General features: G+C 44.2%; 2 protein-coding genes across 9 annotated transcripts in view; one reads left to right on the plus strand and one right to left on the minus strand.

The window, feature by feature from the left end:
• NUDT5 (nudix hydrolase 5) overlaps window positions 1–24,569 on the minus strand; it is a 1,423,229-nt gene that overhangs the window by 631,084 nt on the left and 767,576 nt on the right. The window lies entirely within an intron of this gene.
• Window positions 1–24,569, plus strand: part of ITPR2 (inositol 1,4,5-trisphosphate receptor type 2) — a 320,952-nt gene that overhangs the window by 207,535 nt on the left and 88,848 nt on the right. For all 8 annotated transcript variants that reach the window (XM_083399206.1, XM_083399209.1, XM_083399210.1 and 5 more), the window contains 3 exons: window positions 10,382–10,490; window positions 18,904–19,091; window positions 20,972–21,158. In XM_083399206.1, coding sequence (XP_083255332.1) covers window positions 10,382–10,490; window positions 18,904–19,091; window positions 20,972–21,158 — 484 coding nt within the window. The remainder of the gene's footprint in view (window positions 1–10,381; window positions 10,491–18,903; window positions 19,092–20,971; window positions 21,159–24,569) is intronic.

A 24,569-nucleotide genomic window follows, 5' to 3' on the forward strand; every position in this document is an offset into this window, starting at 1 on the left:
ATTTAACCGGGATTAAATACCACCAATACATCATTTTCATGTAATTTTCGTTCAGTAAAGTACATGCAGTAAATTTTGTATCTAACTTCCAAAGCCTTTCCCAATCCGTCATTAGTACAGTGGTACCTCGAGTTACAAACTCTTTGGGTTACAAACTCCGCTAACCTGGAAGTCGTACCTCGGGTTGAGAACTTTGCCCCAGGTTGAGAATGGAAATTGCACGCTGGCGGCATGGTGGCAGCAGGAGGCCCCATCAGCGAAAGCACGCCTCAGGTTAAGAACGGTTTCAGGTTAAGAACGGACCTCCTGAACGAATTAAGTTCATAACCGGTATATTATGTCCCACATCTTTTGCCCATTTTATCATAACACATTTGACCTGTTCTTCTTTGGTGTCCCATTCCAAGAGCAGATTGAACATTTTTGACAGCTATTGTGTACTCCCTTTTACTATTTCTCTCTGAAATCTTGACACTTCAGAACTAAATCATTTTTTAAAAAATCATTTTTAAAGGTTTCATTTAATTGGAGATATTGTAACCAGTCTATTACTTTTTCTGTAACTTCTTCAAAATCTTTTAATTTTAATTGGTTATCTGTTTCTGTTAACAGCTCTCTATATGTTGGCCAATTTATCCTCGTATTCTCTTTTTTCAAAGATATTGCTTCTAATGGGGAAAGCCACAGTGGTGTTTTCTGTTAATAATAATAATAATAATAATAATAATAATAATAATAATAATAAAATGTTTATTTATATCCCGCCCTCCCTGGCCAAAGTCAGACTCAGAGCAGCTAACATCAAATATATTGTTGTTGTTGTTGTTGTTGTTTAGTTGTTTAGTCATGTCCGACTCTTCGTGACCCCATGGACCAGAGCACGCCAAGCACTCCCGTCTTCCACTGCCTCCCACAGTTTGGTCAAACTCATGCTGGTAGCTTCGAGACCACTATCCAACCATCTCGTCCTCTATCGTCCCCTTCTCCTTGTGCCCTCTATCTTTCCCAACATCAGGGTCTTTTCCAGGGAGTCTTCTCTTCTCATGAGGTGGCCAAAGTATTGGAACCTCAGCTTCATGATCTGTCCTTCCAGTGAGCACTCAGGGATGATTTCGTTAAGAATGGAGAGATTTGATCTTCTTGCAGCCCATGGGACTCTCAAGAATCCCATCACTACTGGGAAAACCATAGCTTTTACTATACAGGCCTTTGTTGGCAAGGGGATGTCTCTACTTTTTAAGATGCTGTCTAGGTTTGTCATTGCTTTTCTCCCAAGAAGCAGGCGTCTTTTAATTTCATGGCTGCTGTCACCATCTGCAGTGATCATGGAGCGGAGCCCAAGAAAGTAAAATCTCTCACTGCCTCCATTTCTTCCCCTCTATTGGCCAGGAGGTGATGGGACCAGTGGCCATGATCTTCGTTTTTTTGATGTTGAGCTTCAGGCCATATTTTGCGCTCTCCTCTTTCACCCTCATTAAAAGGTTCTTTAATTCCTCCTCACTTTCTGCCATCAAGGTTGTGTCATCTGCATATCTGAAGTTGTTGATATTTCTTCCAGCAATCTTAATTCCGGCTAGGGATTCATCCAGCCTAGCCTTTCGCATGATGAATTCTGCATATAAGTTAAATAAGCAAGGAGACAATATATAGCCTTGTCGTACTCCTTTCCCAATTTTGAACCAATCAGTTGTTCCATATCCAGTCCTAACTGTAGCTTCTTGTCCCACATAGAGATTTCTCAGGAGACAGGTGAGGTGATCAGGCACTCCCATTTCTTTAAGAACTTGCCATAGTTTGCTGTGGTCGACACAGTCAAAGGCTTTTGCATAGTCAATGAAGCAGAAGTAGATGTCTTTCTGAAACTCTCTAGCTTTCTCCATAATCCAGCGCATGTTTGCAATTTGGTCTCTGGTTCCTCTGCCTCTTCTAAATCCAGCTTGCACTTCTGGGAGTTCTCGGTCCACATACTGCTTGAGCCTTCCTTGTAGAATTTTAAGCATAACCTTGCTAGTGTGTGAAATAAGTGCAATTGTGCGGTAGTTGGAGCATTCTTTGGCACTGCCTTTCTTTGGGATTGGGATGTAGACTGATCTTCTCCAATCCTCTGGCCACTGCTGAGTTTTCCAAACTTGCTGGCATATTGAGTGTAGCACCTTAACAGCATCATCTTTTAAAATTTTAAATAGTTCAGCTGGAATACCATCACTTCCACTGGCCTCGTTATTTGCAGTGCTTTCTAAGGCCCATTGGACTTCACTCTCCAGGATGTCTGGCTCAAGGTCAGTAACCACACTACCTGGGGTGTGCGAGACATCCATATCTTTCTGGTATAATTCCTCTGTGTTTTCTTGCCACCTCTTCTTGATGTCTTCTGCTTCTGTTAGGTCCTTACCACTTTTGTCCTTTATTATGGTAATCTTTGTACGAAATGTTCCTTTCATATCTTCAATTTTCTTGAACAGATCTCTGGTTCTTCCCATTCTGTGGTTTTCCTCTATTTCTTTGCATTGCTCGTTTAAGAAGGCTTTCTTGTTTCTCCTCGCTATTTTTTGGAAATCTGCATTCAATTTCCTGTATCTTTCACTATCTCCCTCGCTTTTTGCTTGCCTTCTCTCCCCCACTATTTGTAAGGCCTCGTTGGACAGCCACTTTGCTTTCTTGCATTTCCTTTTCATTGGGATGGTTTTCGTTGCTGCCTCCTGTATAATGTTGCGAGCCTCCATCCATAGTTCTTCAGGCACTCTGTCCACCAAATCTAAAACCTTAAACCTGTTCCTCACTTCCACTGTGTATTCATAAGGGATTTGACTTAGATTGTATCTTACCAGCCCAGTGGTTTTTCCTACTTTCAGTTTAAGCTTGAATTTTGCTATAAGAAGCTGATGATCTGAGCCACAGTCAGCTCCAGGTCTTGTTTTTGCTGACTGTATAGAGCTTTTCCATCTTTGGCTGCAGAGAATATAATCAATCTGATTTCGATGCTGCCCATCTGGTGATGTCCATGTGTAGAGTCGTCTTTTGTGTTGTTGGAAAAGTGTGTTTGTGATGACCAGCTTGTTCTCTTGGCAGAACTCCAAGGCCAAACTTGCCAGTTGTTCCTTTTCTCTCTTGATTCCCTACTTTGGCATTCCGATCTCCTATAATGAGAAGAACATCCTTCTTTGTTGTCATTTCTATAAGGTGTTGTAAGTCTTCATAGAATTGGTCAATTTCAGTTTCTTCAGCACCAGTAGTTGGTGCATAAAGTTGGATTACTGTGATGTTAAAAGGTCTGCCTTGGATTCGTACTGAGATCATTCTATCATTTTTGAGATTGCATCCCAGTACAGCTTTCGACACTCTTTTGTTGACTATGAGGGCCACTCCATTTCTTTTACGGGTTTCTTGCCCACAGTAGTAGATATGATGGTCATCCGAACTGAATTCTCCCATTCCCGTCCATTTTAGTTCACTGATGCCCAGGATGTCAATATTTATTCTTGCCATCTCATTTTTGACCACATCCAACTTACCAAGGTTCATGGTTCTTACATTCCAGGTTCCAAGTTTAGAGGAAGCAACCACTGTATGCTCCATCTTCCCAGCCACCCTGGGTGCAACCTGAAACCTGCAGAGCGCCTAACAGGGTCTCATTTGAATGTCTGCTGCGTCTTTTCACATTTCCATTTTAAGATTGCAGTTTATTGCAGACTCCATGGTTTCACTATGAAGACAAATTTCCTCTGGCCAGATAAAACTACTCTGTGCTTCACATCTGAATCTCAGCACACTGCAATCCATTATCAGTTTCTTTTACAAATTTACAAATTTGTTTTTCTGCTGAAAGTCTAAAGTAAACCAAAATGGCTGTTTTTTTGCCTGCTCTCAAGTGAATTAGCCTTTTCTTTATAGCAGAGCATTTTTTTTCGCTACTATAAGCTTCTAATTTTGTCCAGCTCCTTTGGAGGAGTGCCTGAATTATTTTGCTGCTTCTAATAACAGAGAGGGGCAATGAGCAATCCAGGGTAATCCAGTTTTTTTACCACTGAAAAACTTACTGAAACTCTCTCTGGCTTTTGTGATTTCAACAAATCACAGGGATAACAGAGAGAGAACAGACAGAAAGACATATGTTGCCCTCCATTGTGATGCTGCAAGCAGGGAGTCAACCAATAAAAGTGATTGGCAGTATCATAGACAACAGTAGTTAGGCTATCCCTATCCAGATATGGGCATAGCTGGGCCACCAGCTGAAGCTGATGGAAGGCACTCCGGGCCACTGAGGCCACCTGAGCAAAGGATCCAGGAGGACCCCCAAGCTACAAACATGCTCCTTCAGAGGAACTGTAACCCCATTAAGAGCAGGCCATCTGGGCTAGGGAACAACCCACTAATTAGGCAAACAAGTTGGGCCCAACATTGGGGGGGGGCAGTCACGTGTGCATGATGTGTCACATGTGCGACACTCCCTCCATTCGGCCAGGCCTGCCAGGACGCACCAGCCAAGTAGAGGGGTGGTAACGCTGCCACAGTTCTTCTGCTTATCTCCGCCTCCTGGGTCAGACCCAACCCAGGAGCGGAGCTGCAGCTAGGTTCAAGGGAGCTGACAGGCAGAGAAATGGCCTTCCCCGGCCCTCCTGCTCAGCTTCGCAAGTTTGCTGAAGCAAATTTCACACAAAGCAGTTTGTGTCTCTCAGTGAAGCAGCAGCAACAGGGGAAGATCTTCCAGTTGAAAGCCTCCCATTTCTCCCTCAGTCCTTCTCTCCCGAGAAACTACTTCTCCTTTCCCCACCACTTGTTGACAGTGAAGGGGGTGACAGTCCCACCCGCTGGCTGAGCCCTCAGCGCAACTGCCCCTCCGGAGGCATTCAAACTGGGATAGAGAGAGCATCATTGCTCAAAAAGAGAACTTGTCCCCTTCCCCTCATGAGACCTGCAGCCCCATCCCCTTTAATGAAGGAGGCCTTTCAGCCATGCTCGCTCAGTCACAAGTTTCCTCCAATCACCTTGTCTGTGTCAGTGGAGGTGGGGAGGAAAGCGAGAAATCTGGATCAGCAAGTTGCTGGCGAAGGCAGGGTGGAAACCACAATGGCGAGCAGAACCAGTGGGAACGTGGCTCAAATCTGTTTGATTGGGCCAGTTACTGCTCCTTTTGGTGCACCTTCCCAAGGCTGGAGCCCCAGTGTTTGTCACAAACTGAAGGACATGTTCTAAAAGTTATCAAGGGGTTCAGGCTTCTAGGAGGGAGTAAGCCCCTACCTCCCAGGACACACTGCAATTTACGTTTGTGTAAATGTTCAGAGGGCTAGAGTTTCCTACTGTCCCCCCCAAAAAAAAATAATAATCACATGGTACATATTTCGAGGAATAGGTATATTTTAGCTGTTGCCAGGAGATCCCCCTCTCGGCGTGGCTGATGTGGTCCAAAGGAAAGCAGAGCAATATGTTTGGCACCAGCTTGGCGGCAGCAGTTGCCAGAAGAAGGTGTACAAGGTGTACAATCCAACCAGTTTAGGGACTTCACTTTGGATTTGTGTAGGGTTTACTCCTTAGTTATTTCCTCTCCCGAAGATTTCTGGCAAGACAGTGGGTAAGGTTTACCAGGACTACATAAATATGTGAGCTTCTAGAGGGATGCTTGCAGCTGCTCCCCCCCCCCCTTCTTTGTCCTTTTTACAGCTTCACCACATTGAGCTAAGCTGAGCATGGTGTCTGATCCCAGACTCATGGTTAAGCTCTCTCCTCACTAACCATGAGCTGTAGCCAGTGCTATTTTTCTAGAAAAAGAGGTACCAGAACTCATCATGAACACCTCCTTTGTTCTCTTATAATGGCAATGGTGTCCACCTGAGAGGTGCTGGAACTGAGTTGCAGCTGTAAAAAAAAGCCTTGGCCGTAGCCAGGAGCAAGAGGAATTCAGCTTCCATTTTCAGAGTTAGCATAATGCTAAATGCCAGCTGCTGAAGACTTGGAGATAGTCATGCTTGGAGATAGCCATTGCTCCCAGACTCCATGTGTGGAAAATCTGGTACATGTTTTTGGACTTTTATGCTGCAACTACAAGGACACATTGACCTGTGGGATGGCTGTTGAGGCAGAAACCTGTACTGATTTAAATAGAGGCAGGATGGATGCAAAGTTGGTGTTGTTAAATTTGTGACCTTGTCCCAGCTTGGAATTATATGGGAAAAGGAAGGAAGGAAGGAAGGAAGGAAGGAAGGAAGGAAGGAAGGAAGGGGTCATACCGTGCAACTGACATTCTGGATGGAAAGAAACCACCCTAGCTTCTGATCCCAGTCCTGGATATCTCAGAGCACAGGACCAAAGGACGGGTGTTTCTTCATCCCACCCTGTGACATGAGTTAGTTGACTTGCACCAGAGCATGGGGGGGGGGCAATATCTCCCTTGGCACTGAGTCTTCTTCCCCCTTCCATTGCGGCACTTCTGTGTCTGTCCCACCATCGGAGGAGGAGGCTGCACTGACTGATGCAGCTTCTCCCTAGGCTGCACCAGCCAGGGCAGCTTTGGCTGAGGTCCTGCTGGCACAAGTGCATACACACGCACACAAAGGGGAAAAAAATTACTGGACCCGATATCTTTTGCCCCTTCCATGCCTTTGCTGTTAAAAAAAAAAGATCCTAGGACTCCTGGGCTACTCCCTACAATGCAGAGGTCCCTGCCCCATGTTGCATACAATCAGTGTTTCAGCATTTGGGGAAGACAACAGAGGAATGGAAAAAAATGAGTGGCAGGGCTTGACAATGGGTGTCTGTATCCACAATACTCTTGCACAGGTCCTTCAATCAAATTGTCAACATTTAGAGAAAACAGAGGAAGCAAAGGTTTTGACAATGGGTGTCTGTCTTCAAATCTAGGCAGGGGGACATAAAGAAACTAGATCTAGATGTAGGAGGAAGCTGGAACCATAAGCACAGCAGGGCCTGTTCTAGTGAACAGGCAAGGGCAGAAAGCCCTTATTTATACCAGGAAGGTGTATACTTCCTGCCATTAATAGCCTTGAAAATGTTTGAGCATACACTCTTTGACGTAACTCACCAAAACAGGCCCTAGATTCCGATCATTTTTTTCAAGCTGCCAAGAAAATACAAGTATGCTGTGAGGTATAAGGTACACAACAGCATTTAAACATGTTTGATTTCAATTGTGAGAGAGGATACACTTCCTTTTGTATACTGTAGCTCACAGAGAATATCTAACAAACTCAAATATGTGTCTGTATAGCCAGGATGACTTGATATATATCCCCTTGGGGGGGAATCTTACAAAATCAAGAGGGTAGTCCCCTCCTTGAAACAACTAGAATATAATAAAACTGAATGCAGGGGTCAAAATTTTTATTTCCTCTTCTTGACTTACGCTGAAACATTATTTTCCTCCTAGAAATGATCTCCTAGAAAATTTGTCCCTTGCTGTCGATGAGCTTGTTTCTTAGAACTCTTTAAAACCACATATAAATTACTGTTGCTTCCCTGAGCCTTTGTTTATATCCCTTGCAACTATTGTCAGAGACAAAAGAATGGTAGTAATGGGTAACAATAAGACTCTTATGCCGTCTCTTCAAAGCTATACTATGTCTCCTACTGTTGTTACATAAGAACTTCGAGTCAGCTGAGCGCTATTTACATTCCACACACATATAATGCTAAGCATTATAGATGTCATTCTAGTCACTGTGACCAGCAGATGGGGAGAACTTGTGTTCCTAAATGTGAATAAAAGCACTGAGATGAACATGATGTATGTTTGCTTTCTCATTGTTATTAATTTGCTTAGCTACTGTTGCAACCCACCTTGGATCAGGCCATGGCCCATCAGTTGAAGACCACTGTTATTGGGTACAGCAGAGGTTTTTGGCCTCTTTGAGTCCATGGCTCCCTAAGCCAACTCCATTCTTTCTGCGGCTCCCCTGTGGGGCTCAGGAGCCCAGTCATGTCACCCCTTGCCTGCAGAGCTGGCAGCCTCTCACCTTTTCCAAAAACCCTCCCTTGCGGAGTGTTCCCTCAGCCTCCTCTCTCCTCCCCTGCTGCTGCCACCCCTGGTCTGTAAGCTACCCCTTCCCTCTGCCCCAAAGAAAGGTGCCTCCCAAAGGCACCATTCGCCAGTGGAGCTTGTTGCCAGGGCTGCTGCAATAAACAGCTGCCAGCCTTTGGGAAGCAGAGACATGAGAGGGCATCAGAGGAGGGAGGGAAGGAAAGAGGGACGGAGGTTGGTGTTACCTGCGGTACCCTGACCATCATTCAAGGCACCCCAGGGTTGAAAACCACCAGGGTGCAGTCTTTGTTCATGCAGAGACATGTGGGATGTATAGGTCTCCAAGTCCTACTCAGAGTATCATTAAATCATAGAAAGTCACACAGGACATTCACCACCTTCACTGGTTCCAGTTTAAAGGAGAGGTAGAGCTGAGTATAATCCGCATACTAGTGAACACCCAGCCCAAACCTCCTGATGATCTCTCCCAGCAGCTTCATTTAGATGTTAAAAAGCTTGCGGGAGAGGACAGAGCGCTGAGGCACTCCACAAGTGAGTGTCCAGGGGTTCAGACACTCATCTCCCAACTCCACTTTCTGGACACAGCCCAGGAGGAAGGCATGGAGCCACTGCATAACAATGCCCGCACCTCCCAACTCTTCTAGACAGTCCAGAAGGATACCATAGTTTGATACCATGGTATCAAAAGTCACTGAGAGATCCAGCAGAACCAAGAAACAGCTTTCACCTCTGTTCCTAGCCTGCCAGAGATCATTGAGGGCCGTACAAAGTGGGAGGCAGACTGCCCCAGGTGCCACTCTGGGGGGTGGGTGGGTGACAAGATGGCCCCTGCCTCCCTCCAGCTATAGAGCAGCCAAGGGCGTGCACAGTCCGTACAGGCTGCTGCTCTTGCACGCCGTCCATATGGGCATCTGTACAGGAGACTGTATGGGATGCCGCGCATGCACAGTCCGTATGGGCTGCCACATCCCGGGTGCCGGAGAGGGTTCCTCCGCTACTGATATCATCAACCAGTGATACCAAGGTGGTTTCAGTCCCATGATGGGGTCTGAATCCTGATTGGGAGGGATCCAAATGGCCCACATCCTCCAGACATGCATGGAGTTGTTCAGTGATCACACACTCAATCAACTTGCCCAGGAATGGAAGATTTGAGACTGGGCAATATTTGGCTATAATGCCTGGCCCAAAGATATTTTTTTAATAACCTCTTCTTTAAGTGGGCCTGGATGGGCAAGGATCAAAAAGGCAGGTGATTGGTTTCACTTGTCCAAGCAGCACATCCTCAGAGGTAACAGGTTGAAATTGATCCCATACAACTTGACTAGACAGAGCTCTGGCATTCTCCCTCCACAGCCTTGTACCACGGTGGAGTCTACCCTTTTCTGAATCTGAGCAAAATCACTGTAGTGAGGGCCCCAAGATCTCCTGCAATGATTTTGTAAAGTTTTTCGGCAGATAAAGTTATTTCAGAGAATGTGGATAGGCTGCTTGGATGAGTGAAACCAATCACCTGTCTTCTTGATCCTTGCCAATCCTACCCAGACAGTCATTAGCTCTGGTTAACTCCGCATTCCAGCGTACCACCAGGGAATCAGCTGAGAGGCCATCAGCACGGGATAATACATCCCCTACCACTCTCTGAAAATCATTTGGATCCACGAAGTGGTGAGAGCAGACCATTCAAATCGGTCCCACCTCCCTGCATCGGGGAAGGTCACTGAGAAGTCTACTTGCACTAGGAAGTGATCTAACCATGACACTTCTTTTGTTCCACTTAATTGAACAAACTCATGCCCAAAGCGCTAAACACCAGATCTAAGGCATGTCTGCGGCTAAGAGTAGGGCCAGATTTATTCAGGAGCAGCCCCATGGAGGCTATGCTTTCCATGAAGACATGAGCAACCCCTTGTAGGGTCATGTTGGAATGGTTGTTAAAATCCCCAGGGACCACCAGACTAGGTGTCTCCAGAAGAACATCTGCCACAACCTGAAGCAGCTCCTCTCCCCTCTCTTTCATAGCTCATATATGCACCTCCTGGCTGTATGTGACTAGGTGCATATGAATGGGAGGAATTGGATCTTCCTGTGGATTCTGAGCATGTAAAGAGCATAGGGGGCTGCCTTATCTTGAGTCATATTTTTTGGTCCATCTAGCTCCGTATTGTCTATGCTGACAGGTAGTAGCTCTCCAGAGTTTCAGACAGGAGACATTCCAGGCCCTGCCTAGAGATGCTGGGATGGGGATGGGGTCCTTCTGCATGCAAAGCAGATGTTCTACTGCTGAGCTATAGGCCACTGGTAACAAAAGAGCCAAGACTATGAAACTACTTACTGGTGTGTTTACCAAAAGCTGTGACTTTTCCTACTGTTTTTATCTTCTTAAAGGGTAGCAACCTGAGGAAAATACTTCTCAATCGCTATTTTAAAGGTGACTATGGAACCAGTGTCAATGGTCCTCTGTCCAGCAACTACAGCAAAGCAATGCAAGGAGGAGGTACGGTAAATAATTATAATTAACAAATCAGTTGTTGAACATCTACAATAAGAAACTATTTCTGTTCAAAATGGAATATGTCTCAAGCAATTTGAAAAATCAAGCATACACACCCTTTGATTTCCATGAGGGAAAGTAACTCTCCTATTGAAACCAAGGGGGACTGTGGCTTGATTCAGTGCAGGAAACCAAATATGTTCTGTGAAATCTTGTACATGTCTGCTTAGTTTTGACCCCCATTGACTTCAATGGGATTTAGTCCCTGGAGCGTGAAGGGTTGCACACACAGTGTGGAACTTACTTTCAGATAAGTAAGGTATCAGATTACAGGGTTAAAGTGCTTAGCTTTGACCTGGCCTGACCTGACCTGAAAGCCTTACACAGAAAGTAGTGCATTCAGCACTAAGATTAATTTTAAAATCAATGTCACCCTCCAACAGAGAGTGCAGCATACTTAAGTCCATTGATTTCAGCAGGCTTAAGCACCCTCAGTGCCACACTGGATTTTGCCCTAAATGTACTTATTATTATTTATTGAATTTATATACCAGGAGGTCTCAGGGCAGGTCACAGACTAAAATCAAATATAAAACCACAAAATACATAATCAAAATAAAAACAACCCTCCCCCCCATTTTAAAAGGACATAGGATGTCAATCAAATCAACCAAAGGTCTGGTTAAAAAGTAACATTTTTGACTGGAGAGAAGGCAACAGGCAAACTTCCCTGGGGAGAGCATTCCATAGATGGGGAGCCACTGCAGAGAAGGCCCATTCTTGTGTTGCCACCCTCTGCACCTCTCGAGAAGGAGGCATATGAAGAAGGGCCTCAGATCATTTTCAGGGACTGGGTAGTTTCATATGGAAAGAAGTATTGCAGTCCTGATCTGTTTAAGACTTTATAGGTCAAAACCAGCACTTTGAATTGGGCTCAGAAACGAATTGATAACTTGTGCAGTCGAACCAGGATTGGTGTAATATGCTCAAGCCATCTTGCTCCGGTGAGCAACCTTGCCACTGAATTCTGCAGTACCTGAAGTTTCTGAACCATCTTCAGAGGCAGCCCTATGTATATCACATTGCAGTAATCTAACCTTGAGGTTACGAGAGCATAGACAACAGTAGTTAGGCTATCCCAGATAGGGTGAGCCACTAGCCGAAGCTGATGGAAGGCACCTGAGCCTCGAGTGGGAGCAAAGGATCCAGGAGGACCCTCAAGCTGTGTACCCGCTCCTTCAGAGGGAGGGTAACCCCATCAAGAGCAGGTGACCTCCCACCCATCTGGTCTAGGGAACCCCTCACTAACAGTGCCTCAGTCTTATCTGGATTGAGCTTCTGTTTGTTGGCTCTCATCCAGTCCATCACCAAGGCAGGAACAAATTTATAAACAAATTTAACTGTATTCATACAAAAATTGCACTAATTTTGCAAGAAGACAAAACTAAAATTTGTGACCTCTGTAAACTAAACATGTTAAGCCAATTTCGATGTTTTAATTTTTTTGCTTAATTCATATTTATGTTATTTCCCAGTAAAGTGGGGAAAACTATTTGGTGGCCATTGAAGCCCCTGCTTCCTGAACACTGAAAATCTTTATGACATTTTTCATATACTTTCAGGCCTCTCTGCAAAGCCATGAAGGCTAGAAATTAAGAGAGTCTGTGTACTGGTCCAGTAAGAGCTTCCGCTGCGCCACCAGCAACAGCTTTCTTTGCAGAGTATTAATTAAGTCCAGTGCAGAGATTCTTGTTGCAGTACAAGCTTCAAAGTCTCAGCAGCAAAAAAAAAAAAAAAACGACACAGGGAAGCCTGTCTTTCCAAAGACAGGTTTATTGCAGAAAGATAACACCTCCGGAGCTTTCAGACATTTTTTGCTTCACGCCCAGCACTCCCCAACAGGCAGAGAAAACAAACAGTCTTTATATACTGAGCAACTTAACAACTTAACGAGCTTGACTTCTTAAAGTCACATGACATTGCTAATTTGCCAGCGTCTTAGGTTTCACACCCTAACACCCCCTCTCGCTGGCAATACAAAAACAAAAATTACTTCAGACCCATTTCTTCACAAAAGTTTTCATGCCGCTGAAACCCAAGCGGTTTTGTAAAACCATCAGCTTGATTTTCATGACTGGGACAGTAATTTAATTTAACAATTCCTGCTTTTACTGTTTGACAAACATTTTGAAAGCGGATATCCAAATGTTTTGTACGACCTTTAAACTGCCCATTTTGTGCTAACTTAAGACACGGTTGATTATCACCCCATACAGTGATTGGAGTGATGGCCTTTTCATACATCTCTTGTGCCAAGCATTTGTAAAATTCTAGATCTCTACATAACTCAGATAAGGCACAGAACTCAGCTTCTGTTGACGACAAAGCAATCAGGTTCTGTTTCTTGGATCTCCACCCAATCAGAGAGTTACCAAATTTTATTACACAGCCAGACACTGATTTTCTATCCTTTAAATTTCCCCAATCACTATCTGCCCAACAAGTAATCTGTGCTTGTCCTTCCGAAGATAATTCAAGGCAAAAATCTTTGGTGTATTGTAAATATCTTAACACTCTTTGAATTCCTTTCCATGCATTTACACTAGGTTTTGAAGCTTCTCTGCTGAGTAAGTTAACAGCGTAAGCAATATCTGGTCTACTCCATTGCGAAAGATGAAGTAAGCTTCCCAGTGCTGACTGAAAGATTTCAGCACGCTTGAATTCAGCACTATCCTTGAACTCATTGTCTTTTATAAAACCCATTTCCATTGGTGTTCTAACACCTGCACACTCCGTCATACCAAACTTTTTCAACATTTGCAATATCTTGCCTTTTTGATTCAGTAGAAAACTGCCATTTTTGGTCCTATCTATCTGAACACCAAGATAGACCTTCACATCACCAAGATTCTTAACTTTGAAGTGTTTATTTAACTCTTTGGCTAGTTTTTTTACTTGTTCTTGTGTCTTTGAAGTATAAATCAGGTCATCTACATAAGCAAGCAAAGATTCTTGAGCATCTCCTGAACCTCTGAAATATAAGCAATTGTCAGCCTTGCTCCTGCTAAAACCAATGCCTACCAACACGTCATTCAAACACTCATTCCAATTATGAGCAGATTGCTTGAGTCCATAAATAGATTTATGTAGTTTCCATACCTGATTTGATTTACCAACTTTCAATCCTGGCGGTAGCTCCATATAGAGCTTTTCAGCCAAGTCTGAATGAAGATAAGCTGTAGAGACATCAAATTGATTCACTTTAAACCCTTTCTGAGCAGCAACTGCTAATAGTGCCCTTAGGGTTTCACTCCTTGAAGTGGGTGCATAGACTTCGGAATAATGTAACCCCTTCCTTTGCGTAAAACCTCGAGCTACAAGTCTTGCTTTGTACTCTGGTTTCCCCATCGCTGTTGTCTTTATCCTGTACACCCACCTACAACTTACTGCCTTGGTACCTTCTGGCAGTTTGGTAATGGAAAACACACCCAGCTCTTTCATAGAATTCAACTCCTTTTGCATGGCCTCACGCCACCTACTGGCCTCCTCCTGGGGTAATTGCTCAACCTCCATTGGTAATTGCTTAGCCAATGCAATTCTGGGCTGCATCAATAGGAGTATAGCATCTAGATCAAGGGAAGTTATAGTGCCACTGTATTCTGCTCTGGTCAGACCTCACCTGGAGTACTGTGTCCAGTTCTGGGCACCACAGTTCAAGAAGGACGCTGACAAACTGGAACGTGTCCAGAGGAGGGCAACCAAAATGGTCAAAGGCCTGGAAACGATGCCTTATGAGGAACGGCTAAGGGAGCTGGGCATGTTTAGCCTGGAGAAGAGGAGGTTAAGGGGGGATATGATAGCCATGTTCAAATATATAAAAGGATGTCACATAGAGGAGGGAGAAAAGTTGTTTTCTGCTGCTCCAGAGAAGCGGACACGGAGCAATGGATGCAAACTACAAGAAAGAAGATTCCACCTAAACATTAGGAAGAACTTCCTGACAGTAAGAGCTGTTCGACAGTGGAATTTGCTGCCAAGGAGTGTGGTGGAGTCTCCTTCTTTGGAGGTCTTTAAGCAGAGGCTTGACAACCATATGTCAGGAGTGCTCTGATGGTGTTTCCTGCTTGGCAGGGGGTTGGACTCGATGGCCCTTGTGGTCTCTTCCAACTCTATGATTCTATGATTCTATGATCCTCAAAACTTTCAGGTTCACAATTTGCCAAACCAGCCCAAACACTAATAGCTTGGTACCTTTCAGGAGGTTTACCTTTGTTGGCACGCTTGGAACGCCTTGGCAGTTCCTGCGATGTTCCTTCAGTTTCCCCCTCTGACTCAGAATCACTAGTTGTCACCTGTTTGTCACTAGTAGTCACCTGTTTGTCACTAGTAGTTGAAGAACTTTCTGATTCTGACTTTACACGTCTCTCTTGCTGTACAGGTGAACTTTTAGAGCTAGAAGATTCTGACTTTACAGACTTGGGTGAACTAGACAATTTCTCACCCTCGTCCTTGGACTCAGATTCCTCAGCCTGTTCTGGAACTAATACCTGCTCTGGGGCCTGAGTTTCATTGTTACTGTTCACCACATCAAATAGTATGTCAGGATTTCCATGAATTTTATTCCAACCATCCTGTTCGCAAAATTCCGCACTTCTGCTGATTGTGATTTTCGTTTGATTGCCTTCTACATTCACAAATCTCCAACCTTTTGTGTTTGCTTGATAACCACAGAAAAACATTTCTTTAGACCTAGGATCGCCTTTCCTACGTTGTGCCCTAGGCACCAGCACATAAGCACGACATCCAAAAACTCTTAGATGATCAATTTTTGGTTTTTCCCCAAATAGCATGAAGTAAGGAGTGTTGCCTACTGTGCTATTGTACACTCTGTTAAAAGTATAATTCGCATACAGTGCAGCCTCAGCCCAAAAACGCTGTGGAAGTCCAGAATCAAACAGCAAAGCAGCAATGGCTTCCTGTAATGTTCGAAATTTTCTTTCAGCAACTGCATTCTCCTGTGGTGAATAGGGATTGGTAAGTCTATGAACTATACCTTTCCTTTTTAACCACGTCTCCAGCGTGTGGTTCACATATTCCCCACCACGATCTGATTGTATTTTACGTACCCTGGTGTCAAATTTACATTCGACTTCTTCAATCCAATCCATCAGGATGGAAGCTGCTTGTGATTTTTCTTTCAGAAAGAAAACCCAACTAGCTCTTGAAAAATCATCCACCAAAATTTGCATAAATCTCGCACCTCCAAGCGATTTGACTGGCATAGGGCCACACACGTCTGTGTGCACAAGTTCAAAGGGTTTCTTGCTTACTCTATTAGATCTAGGATAGTTACATGTCTTAACCTTAGCATGTTTACAAGCACAACAATCCAGAAAATTTGGACAGGGTTTAATGTTACACTCCTCAGCTAAATCTGGCATCTTGCTTACATACTTAAAGCATATATGAGCTAACCTTCTGTGTAGTAGATGTACACAACCTGTATGAGGAGCCTTATTTACACACTTAGCTTGCGCTTCACCTGTTGAACATCTACCTGCTGCTAACTGCTCTTCATCCAAAACAAAAAGCCCATCCTCACAGGGAATTTTAACTAGCTCCTTCCCCTGTTTCGAAATGGTGCACACATCATTTTCAAACTCAACCTTAAAACCACTTTTTACCAGGCATGACACACTCAAAAGTCCATTCTTCATTCCTGGAAGAACAAAAACAGGAAGGTTAGTTTGCAAACAGTTAACATAAATTGTGCCTTTAAGGTTCATTTCTCGTTTACTATTGTCTGCTATAGTCACGGTTTTTGCAACTGGCAATGTCTTGCAGTTCTTCAAGCTGCCACTAGATGTCGCTGAAACTAAACTGTGACTTGCTCCACTGTCAATTATCCACTTCAAGGTTTGTTGGCTCCTTTTAGGACCCTGTTGTGCTGCCATTGCAGATAGTCCCTTATCGGCACCTGCTCCCCCTCTGGATCGTTGATTCTTGTAGTTCTCACGTCGTCTTCCCCTGTAGCTCCAGAAACTGGCCTTGGACTGTTGAAATTCCTGTTGCTTTTCTGGACACTTTGCTATCAAATGAAACCTGCTGCCACATCGAAAACATGACTTGCTGGCCATAGCAGACACTTGTGAGGCTTCCTTATAGCTCTGCCTGCTAGTTCCCTCACGCTGGGAATTATCTGAACATCCAACCCTTGGGGTATTTGAATTATCAATACGTTTTCGATGATGTTGATATTCTTGCTCACACAATCTACCAGTCTCATAGTTCATATTCAGCTGGTCCTCTGGCAAAACTTGTAAAGTTAGTACTAAGTTTTCAAACCCTGCATGCAGGCTGCTAAGCAGAGTATAAACTTTAATATTTTCAGGAAAATTCACACCTAGAGATGACAGTCGGTTGAAATACTCAGTCATCTGTGATGTGTGCTCAACCACACTATCCCCTGGCTTCAGTTTCAACTCATACAAAGCACGTATAATGTTCACCTTCTCTCCGGGCGTGGCTCTATGGTGAATTCGCCTAAGCTTCCCAAATTTCAAATGCAGACCTTAAATTTTCCACATGAGGTAATTGGGAATCGTCTATCGATACCATCAACATGCATCTAGCTTTAGTGTCCATTTTCTCATGTTCCCTGTTCTGAGCATGTGCAGCAGCCTGTTGCTCTGCTGTGGCATCTGCTGCAACAGCCACAAACGGCTTTCGCCTCTGGACATAGTCAGCCCACACTTCTTTGGCTTCCAACCAGACTTGAGCCCTCTTAGACCATTGCACGTAATTAGCAAAGTTCAACTTTGTAAAGGGAACCTGGAAATTTTCCACTGCCATTCTTGGGGTCTGCTGCTACTCCCTCTGTGTGCCCTTGCTTCTCTTTCCCCTTGGGATTTGTTTTACTCACTTTTCAGATGCCTCCAGCCTCTCAGTTCCTTTAAGAGCTGGATTTACGACCAAGCCGGTCTTCTCTCATCCGAAAGCTGCTTTCACTTTCTCTGCACACAATACAGCTGTAGAAACGTAGAAGGATCCATAACCTAAGAGAGTCTGTGTACTGGTCCAGTAAGAGCTTCCGCTGCGCCACCAGCAACAGCTTTCTTTGCAGAGTATTAATTAAGTCCAGTGCAGAGATTCTTGTTGCAGTACAAGCTTCAAAGTCTCAGCAGCAAAAAAAAAAAAAAAACGACACAGGGAAGCCTGTCTTTCCAAAGACAGGTTTATTGCAGAAAGATAACACCTCCGGAGCTTTCAGACATTTTTTGCTTCACGCCCAGCACTCCCCAACAGGCAGAGAAAACAAACACTCTTTATATACTGAGCAACTTAACAACTTAACGAGCTTGACTTCTTAAAGTCACATGACATTGCTAATTTGCCAGCGTCTTAGGTTTCACACCCTAACAGAAATGTGGAGCACAGTGCAGCAGCAATTAGTCACAACTAGCATAAATTTTATTGATTTAAGTGAGACTAATGACTACTTTTAGCTAATTTATGTACATTTTAAAAATTACAATAAAATAAAAGCTGAAATCCCCGGGAAGTTGAATTCTGCATCCAGCATGCTTTGGTTTTGTACAGTGGCAGAATGCACACAGCCTTGACCTTGCCACTAACATTAGATTTACAGGACATGGGGCAGTTAAAGTAGAGCCGGGTTAGGTCAAAAGTTTACAACAATCTCTTGGGAGGAGCATAGACCTATTTCTGATGGATCCCATAGCAGCACCTGTGCTGGTAGCTGATCTTCTAACAAAGAAAGCCAGTTGAGGTAGACATTTCCTTGATCTTGCAAAGCCCCCCTTACGTTCTAAAGGAAAAGTGGGGCACAGGAAGCTACAAGTCAGACTGTTTGTCCACCTCTGCTCCAGAGTGCATGCTTTGCAAAAAATGTACACTACCACAGAGCTATGGTCTACCCCCACCCCACCCCAGAAAAGATGGATACTTACAGTTACTCAATCCAGTTTAGCTGTGCCTTCAACTGTTAAGATTTCTTGAACATGCATTCTTTATTAGTAAATCTAAAGCATATTTGTGGACCACAGGGATTTAGAATTTTAAATAAAAAACAAGGACACTCAGGTCAGCATATCTCCTGAGGTAGGGCACTTTATACATGCTGAGAATGGCTCGAATTTTCATTTCCCTCCTGTGTTTTAGAGCTTAGCCCTGATTCATATTAGAATCTGTTGATTATTTGATTACTTTTATTTTAAAAAGTGGCACTCTCTTATGTTAGTATGTTAGTATAATAGTTTGTCCACAAGTGTTACAGCCAGATATTGAATACAAGAAAATTAGGCAATTACACTTACCTAGGAATGATTTGATTTCAGAATGAATGTATCTGAATCTTGGCTTTTATTTTATTTAAATTTATCTTACCTTATTCCAGGTAGCTTTTCAGGACAAGATTCAGATAAGTCTGGTGTTTCAATGCAAGATATTCAGTGCCTTCTGGATAAAGAAGGCGCATCAGAACTTGTCACGGATGTCATAGTTAGTACCAAAAATGACAGGATATTCTCTGAAGCCATCCTGCTTGGGATTGCATTGCTTGAAGGTGGAAACACACAGATCCAGGTACTTACTTGGTATTGCTTTGTTCTTTCTGTCTATATTGAAAACCTGTTCAAATATGAAAACAACTTAAGGGTGCACACAGAGAAATGCACAAGCAGGAGTCAATGCATTTCAAGATAAGCTTCTCTTCCCTTTGCCTTCACTCCTGAGACATGCATTGCCTGCCACTCTAGGGCTTTTACTCTTCCAAGGGCATCAAGTCCCCCCCCCACACACACATTGTGGGGGCATGTCATGTGATGAACCACGTTGCATGTCATGTGACATGTCCCGCCCCCACCGAGCACTCACTCGCCGGATCAGGACACACAGGTATCTTGCCGCTGTAATGATGGTGTTCGCACGGACCTGGTGAGAAATGGGCTCCACGCTCAGCCTGCTCCTCCCCGCGTGAGGAGGAGGCAGAGTGGGGCCACTGGGCTCTGGCTTCTCCTCCCCGTGCAATATTGGCAGGGAGGCAGAGCGGGCCACAGGATTTTGGAGGAGCCCAGCCCCCTCCTTGAAAAATTTGGGGGTCCTGAAGACCCCTCAGCCCCTACCATTCAGCATATCTGTACTCTTCCCCTCATGCTTTAGCAGGCCGCCTGCTCTTTCCCCTCTAATGCCCTTCCAAATATCACACTTGCATGGCAGATCTGTTGTTGCTTTTTATCAGTTTTTTGCTCTTTTGACTGAGGAAGGGGAGGTGGCTTAGTGATGGCATATGGTCCAGCCAATTAAATGCTGAGCATGGTCAGCACCTGCTGAACGTTGACAGAATTGGTTTCCTCTGAGCTTGAAGCTGCAGGGAAGATGGTATGTCTAACCAAAATAGGTTAGTGTAATTCCACAGGGGCTTGATTTCTCTGATTATGTATATATGCACATGCCCTCAGAGTGCCTTGTATCTTTTTCCAGTGCTACGGGTTGGTGAGGGTCTGGTGCCAGCCCTGCTTGTTAATCAATTAATTTAAAGAAAGGTTTCAGTCTGAATAATTTGATCTGAGCCAGGTATGTGCACCAGGAAAAAACCTCATTGTGATTATGATGAAAAGCTCATTGAAACACTGACTCAGTGTGCAGAGGCGGTGATGACGTAAAACCTAGTGTTGGATTTATTAAGAAAAGGACTTAAAAGTATTATAAATATGGTGTGGCCATATTTAGAATACTGTGGGCTGTATCCAATAGGCCCACTGAAATCAATGGACATATCCAATTTAGACCTGGGAAAGGGGATTACACAAATTCATGGAGAGCGAGTCTATAAATTGCTGTTAGCAATCATATCCAGAACCATATCCAGAACCAGAACCTCCACATTCAGAGGCAGCTGCTAGGGACCAGCAACAAGGAAGGGCCATTATCTTCACACTCTGGTTATGAGCATCCAGGGGTATCTGTAGGACAACCTTCTTCAACCTTGGGTCCCCAGATGTTCTTTGACCATCTCTGGTCATTGGCAAAGCTGTCACAGAATTATCGGAGTTGTGCTCTAACAACATCTAGTGACCCAAAGCTCAAGGGCTCTACTGTAGGATTCAGAATGAAGGATTAGGTGGACCTTGATCTGACAAAACAAAGGAATTCCTTGTGTTCTGAGTGACATTGCCAACATTTATTTGGCACCATTAGAAATAACCTATTAGCCTTGCATTTTGCTAGTGCTCCCTAGTGGTAACAATTTCATCCTGATGACTCTGTTATGCAGATCTGGAAATAAAGCACATTTCTAAAGGTATGTGGGTTTTCTTTTTCTGTGGCATAAGACATTATTAACTACCACCTTTAGTCTTTGTTTGCCAAGCTGTAATATGTTATTTGTATGTCCAGTACTATGATAGCAAATATTTTCCCATTATTAATCTGCTGATAACTAAAAGGTTACTTTCCCCCTTCAGTATTCCTTTTACCAGCAACTGAATGAGCAGAAAAAATCGGAAAAGTTTTTCAAAGTTCTGTATGATAGAATGAAAATGGCCCAGCAGGAAATCCGATCAACTGTAACAGTGAACACAATTGATTTGAGCAGCAAAAAGAAAGACGATGACAACAATGACCTGACCGTATCAGTTTCAAAAAAGAGAGGTAAAGAAAACTGGGGCTGTATTTCATCACCAACATTCATTTCACTGCAGACTCAGAACAGTCCAAACAACTACAGCTTTTTGCAGGGGGAAACAGGATAAAGGCAACTTCTGCATTTGGTGGGGCAGTGTGATGAATGACCCACTTCAAAAAGTGTAGTCAAGATTGGAGGGTTCAGAAACTCAAGCAAGAACAAGTTCCATAAAAACATACAAGAAACCTTATTAAAACAAACTCTGAAAAAGGAAAAGCGTCAAGTGATTATACAAATTAAGACTGCTCAGAGGCTAAAAAATAACAAAAACAATCTTCTCTAGCTAGCTGACTGAAACACTTGCACATAAATCTTAGCAGGCTGAGCGAGAAAGCAAAATACCTTCCTAGGTCCGAACAGGTGCTGACCGTCCATGCTGAGAGCTCCCTATGCTCGCCACAGCCCAGGTTTTTAAGGAAATGCTGATTATGAGCATTCACCCCTTCCGCCCAACGAAATCAGCACCTGCTCCCGTTACATGTCTTTGATTACTGTTTGACACTGACCTTAATGAGATGTAATGATCTCTGGCAGGCAAGCAAGCCCCAATAAGAAGTAATGACTCTTATGTATGTTTGTTTACAACAAAACACATTCAGACTTCTCACCTGCTTGTGTTGACGATAGTTGGTCAGTCTGAGTCTTTGCCCCTTCCACAGCAGGAAGGACATCAAACTCCCGCCTTTCCCATTGTGCCCTCTGATCTTATCCAATCTCCTAGAACAGGGACTGAGAGGCTGGCCTTTGCCCTCCCCACTTTCACTTGACACAGTCTCAGACCTCTGCTTTTCTGCTGATTGCCTAGTAGTGCTCTGGCTGCCTTCCAACTCTCCCGCTTCTTGAGAGCTAACAGTGTCTTCCTCAAGAAGGGGGTTGAACTACGCTTTCTTGACTCTGTCAGCCAGCTCTCATCTGCAGAGTAGGTCCCTCTTTCACTTAGCTTAATTTCTGTATCTGATTCTTCTCCTGCCCTTTGGTGAGCCATGTTCCTGATATGAGAGGCATCTGTGTTTAGGCTCATTATTCCAGGAATCCTAACAAATGCCCATGCAACCCGCAAGCTAATCTTAAAAGGACTATATCATAGAATCATAGAATCATAGAGTTGGAAGAGACCACAAGGGCCATCGAGTCCAACCCCCTGCCAAGCAGGAAACACCATCAGAGCACTCCTGACATATGGTTGTCAAGCCTCTGCTTAAAGACCTCCAAAGGAGACTCCACCACTTCTCCAGGCTAAACATCTATGTGACATCCTTTTATATATTTGAACATGGCTGTCATATCACCCCTTAACCTCCTCTTCTCCAGGCTAAACATGCCCAGCTCCCTTAGCCGTTCCTCATAAGGCATCGTTTCCAGGCCTTTGACCATTTTGGTTGCCCTCCTCTGGACCCGTTCCAGTTTGTCAGTGTCCTTCTATCACCACAGGCAGCTTTAATATTCACTACTGACACATTCAACATTTGTTCAAAATATTTACATGCCACATGCCACATCATAATAAAACTTCACCACAAACCTTCAGTGCAAAATCAGTCACTACCAATTCAAAAAACAGAAGTAAAATAAACTAAATTAGTACCATATGTAAAAGAAAGAAAAAATATAATAATAGAATTGTAGGATTGGAAGGGGCCCAAAGCGATCCATCTTTTAGATTTAGGGGAGCTAGTCTCAAACGTTTGTTGGGGGAGACCTAGGTTTTTTTGGGAGGGGGGGAGTTATTTGTCCTGTCTTCACGCTTTTTATGATGGAGGACCGCTGTAGCCACCCCCAACAACACGTTCTCAAGATGGAGGGGGAGGGAACAGCTGCAGTCGCCTGCAGTTCCTGCGCAATGTTAGCCATCTTGCCAAAGGTTGCAGGCAGCTTTGCCTGCAGCAATTGCATGTTGATTGCCCTCTTAGAAGACAAAGTCCAGCAACTGGAGGAACGTGTAGCTACGCTCCAAAGAATTAGAGAGCTGGAGCTCTTCTTGGAAGCAACAGGACACACCGTCTCCACCAAGGTGGGGACAGGGGACTCCCCTGAGAAGGAGGCTAGTTCACCAACACAGGAGCCAGATATATGGAGAAACGTGACTCAAAGAAATAGGAGGCCCAGGGTTCGCTCTGATTGTTTAGAAATACACAATCGCTTTGAGGTCCTCTCCCCTAGCATGGAAGACGAAGAGCAGACTCCATTTGAGGATCTCTCCCTCATTACAGTCGATCAGGTATATGAAGACGAGCAGCAAAGTCAGTCCTCAGGGAATGTGCAGGCGACCTTGGAACAGACAGCTCACGGAAGAACCCCGACCAAACCTAAGAGGAGGTGTGTAGTGGTGATAGGGGATTCCCTACTGAGGGGAACAGAAGCAGTGATCTGTGGGCCTGACAAGATGTCTCGGGAGGTGTGCTGTCTCCCCGGGGCTAAGATCCAAGATGTAACTGAACGACTGCAAGGATTCATAAAACCCACTGACAAATACCCCTTCCTCTTGGTTCATGTGGGAACCAATGACACTGCAGGCAATAGCCTTCAGAAGATCAAAAGAGACTACAAGGCTCTGGGCAGGAAATTGAAGCAATTAAATGCACAAATTGTCATCTCATCTGTCCTCCCAGTTGAACGACGTGGCCCAGGGAGAGAGGGAAAAATAGTGGAAGTGAACAGCTGGCTTCGCAAATGGTGTAAACAGGAACGGTTTGGATTCTTAGATCACGGACTGCAGTTTCTTGAAGATGGACTTCTGGCAAGCGATGGGCTGCACCTCACAACGGTTGGGAGGAATGTTTTTGCCAAAAATCTCAGAAACCTCATCAGGAGGGCTTTAAACTGACTAATGTGGGGGAGGGAGACAGTGCTCCTGAAGGTAGGAGACTATCAATTGATGAAGATGATCATCCAAATGTCATAGACCAAATGGAGCAAACAGCACACAGACCTAGTGGTGGGAGGAAAAAATCCTTAAATAAGAGACACGGGGGAATGATTAATGGATTTCAGTGTCTGTACACTAATGCGCAAAGCATGGGATATAAACAAGATGAGCTTGAGCTCTTGGTACAGCAAACTAAATATGACATAATAGGCATCACTGAAACCTGGTGGGATAAGTCCCACGATTGGAATGTAATAATGGAGGGATACAATCTATTTCAGAGAAACAGACCAGACAAGAAAGGAGGAGTGGCGTTATATGTCAGGGATGTGTATACCTGTGAAGAGATCCAAGATTTAGAATCTCAAATCCAAAGTGAGAGCATTTGGGTCAAAATTAAGGGAGAGAAGAATAACAGTGACCTCATTGTGGGAGTTTACTATAGAACCCCAAGCCAAACGGAGGACGTAGATGATGCCTTCCTGGAACAGATGGCCAAGCATGCAAAAGG

This window comes from Podarcis tiliguerta (genome assembly GCF_965153285.1).
Source record: "Podarcis tiliguerta genome assembly, chromosome: 10".
NCBI classification, from domain to species: domain Eukaryota; kingdom Metazoa; phylum Chordata; class Lepidosauria; order Squamata; family Lacertidae; genus Podarcis; species Podarcis tiliguerta.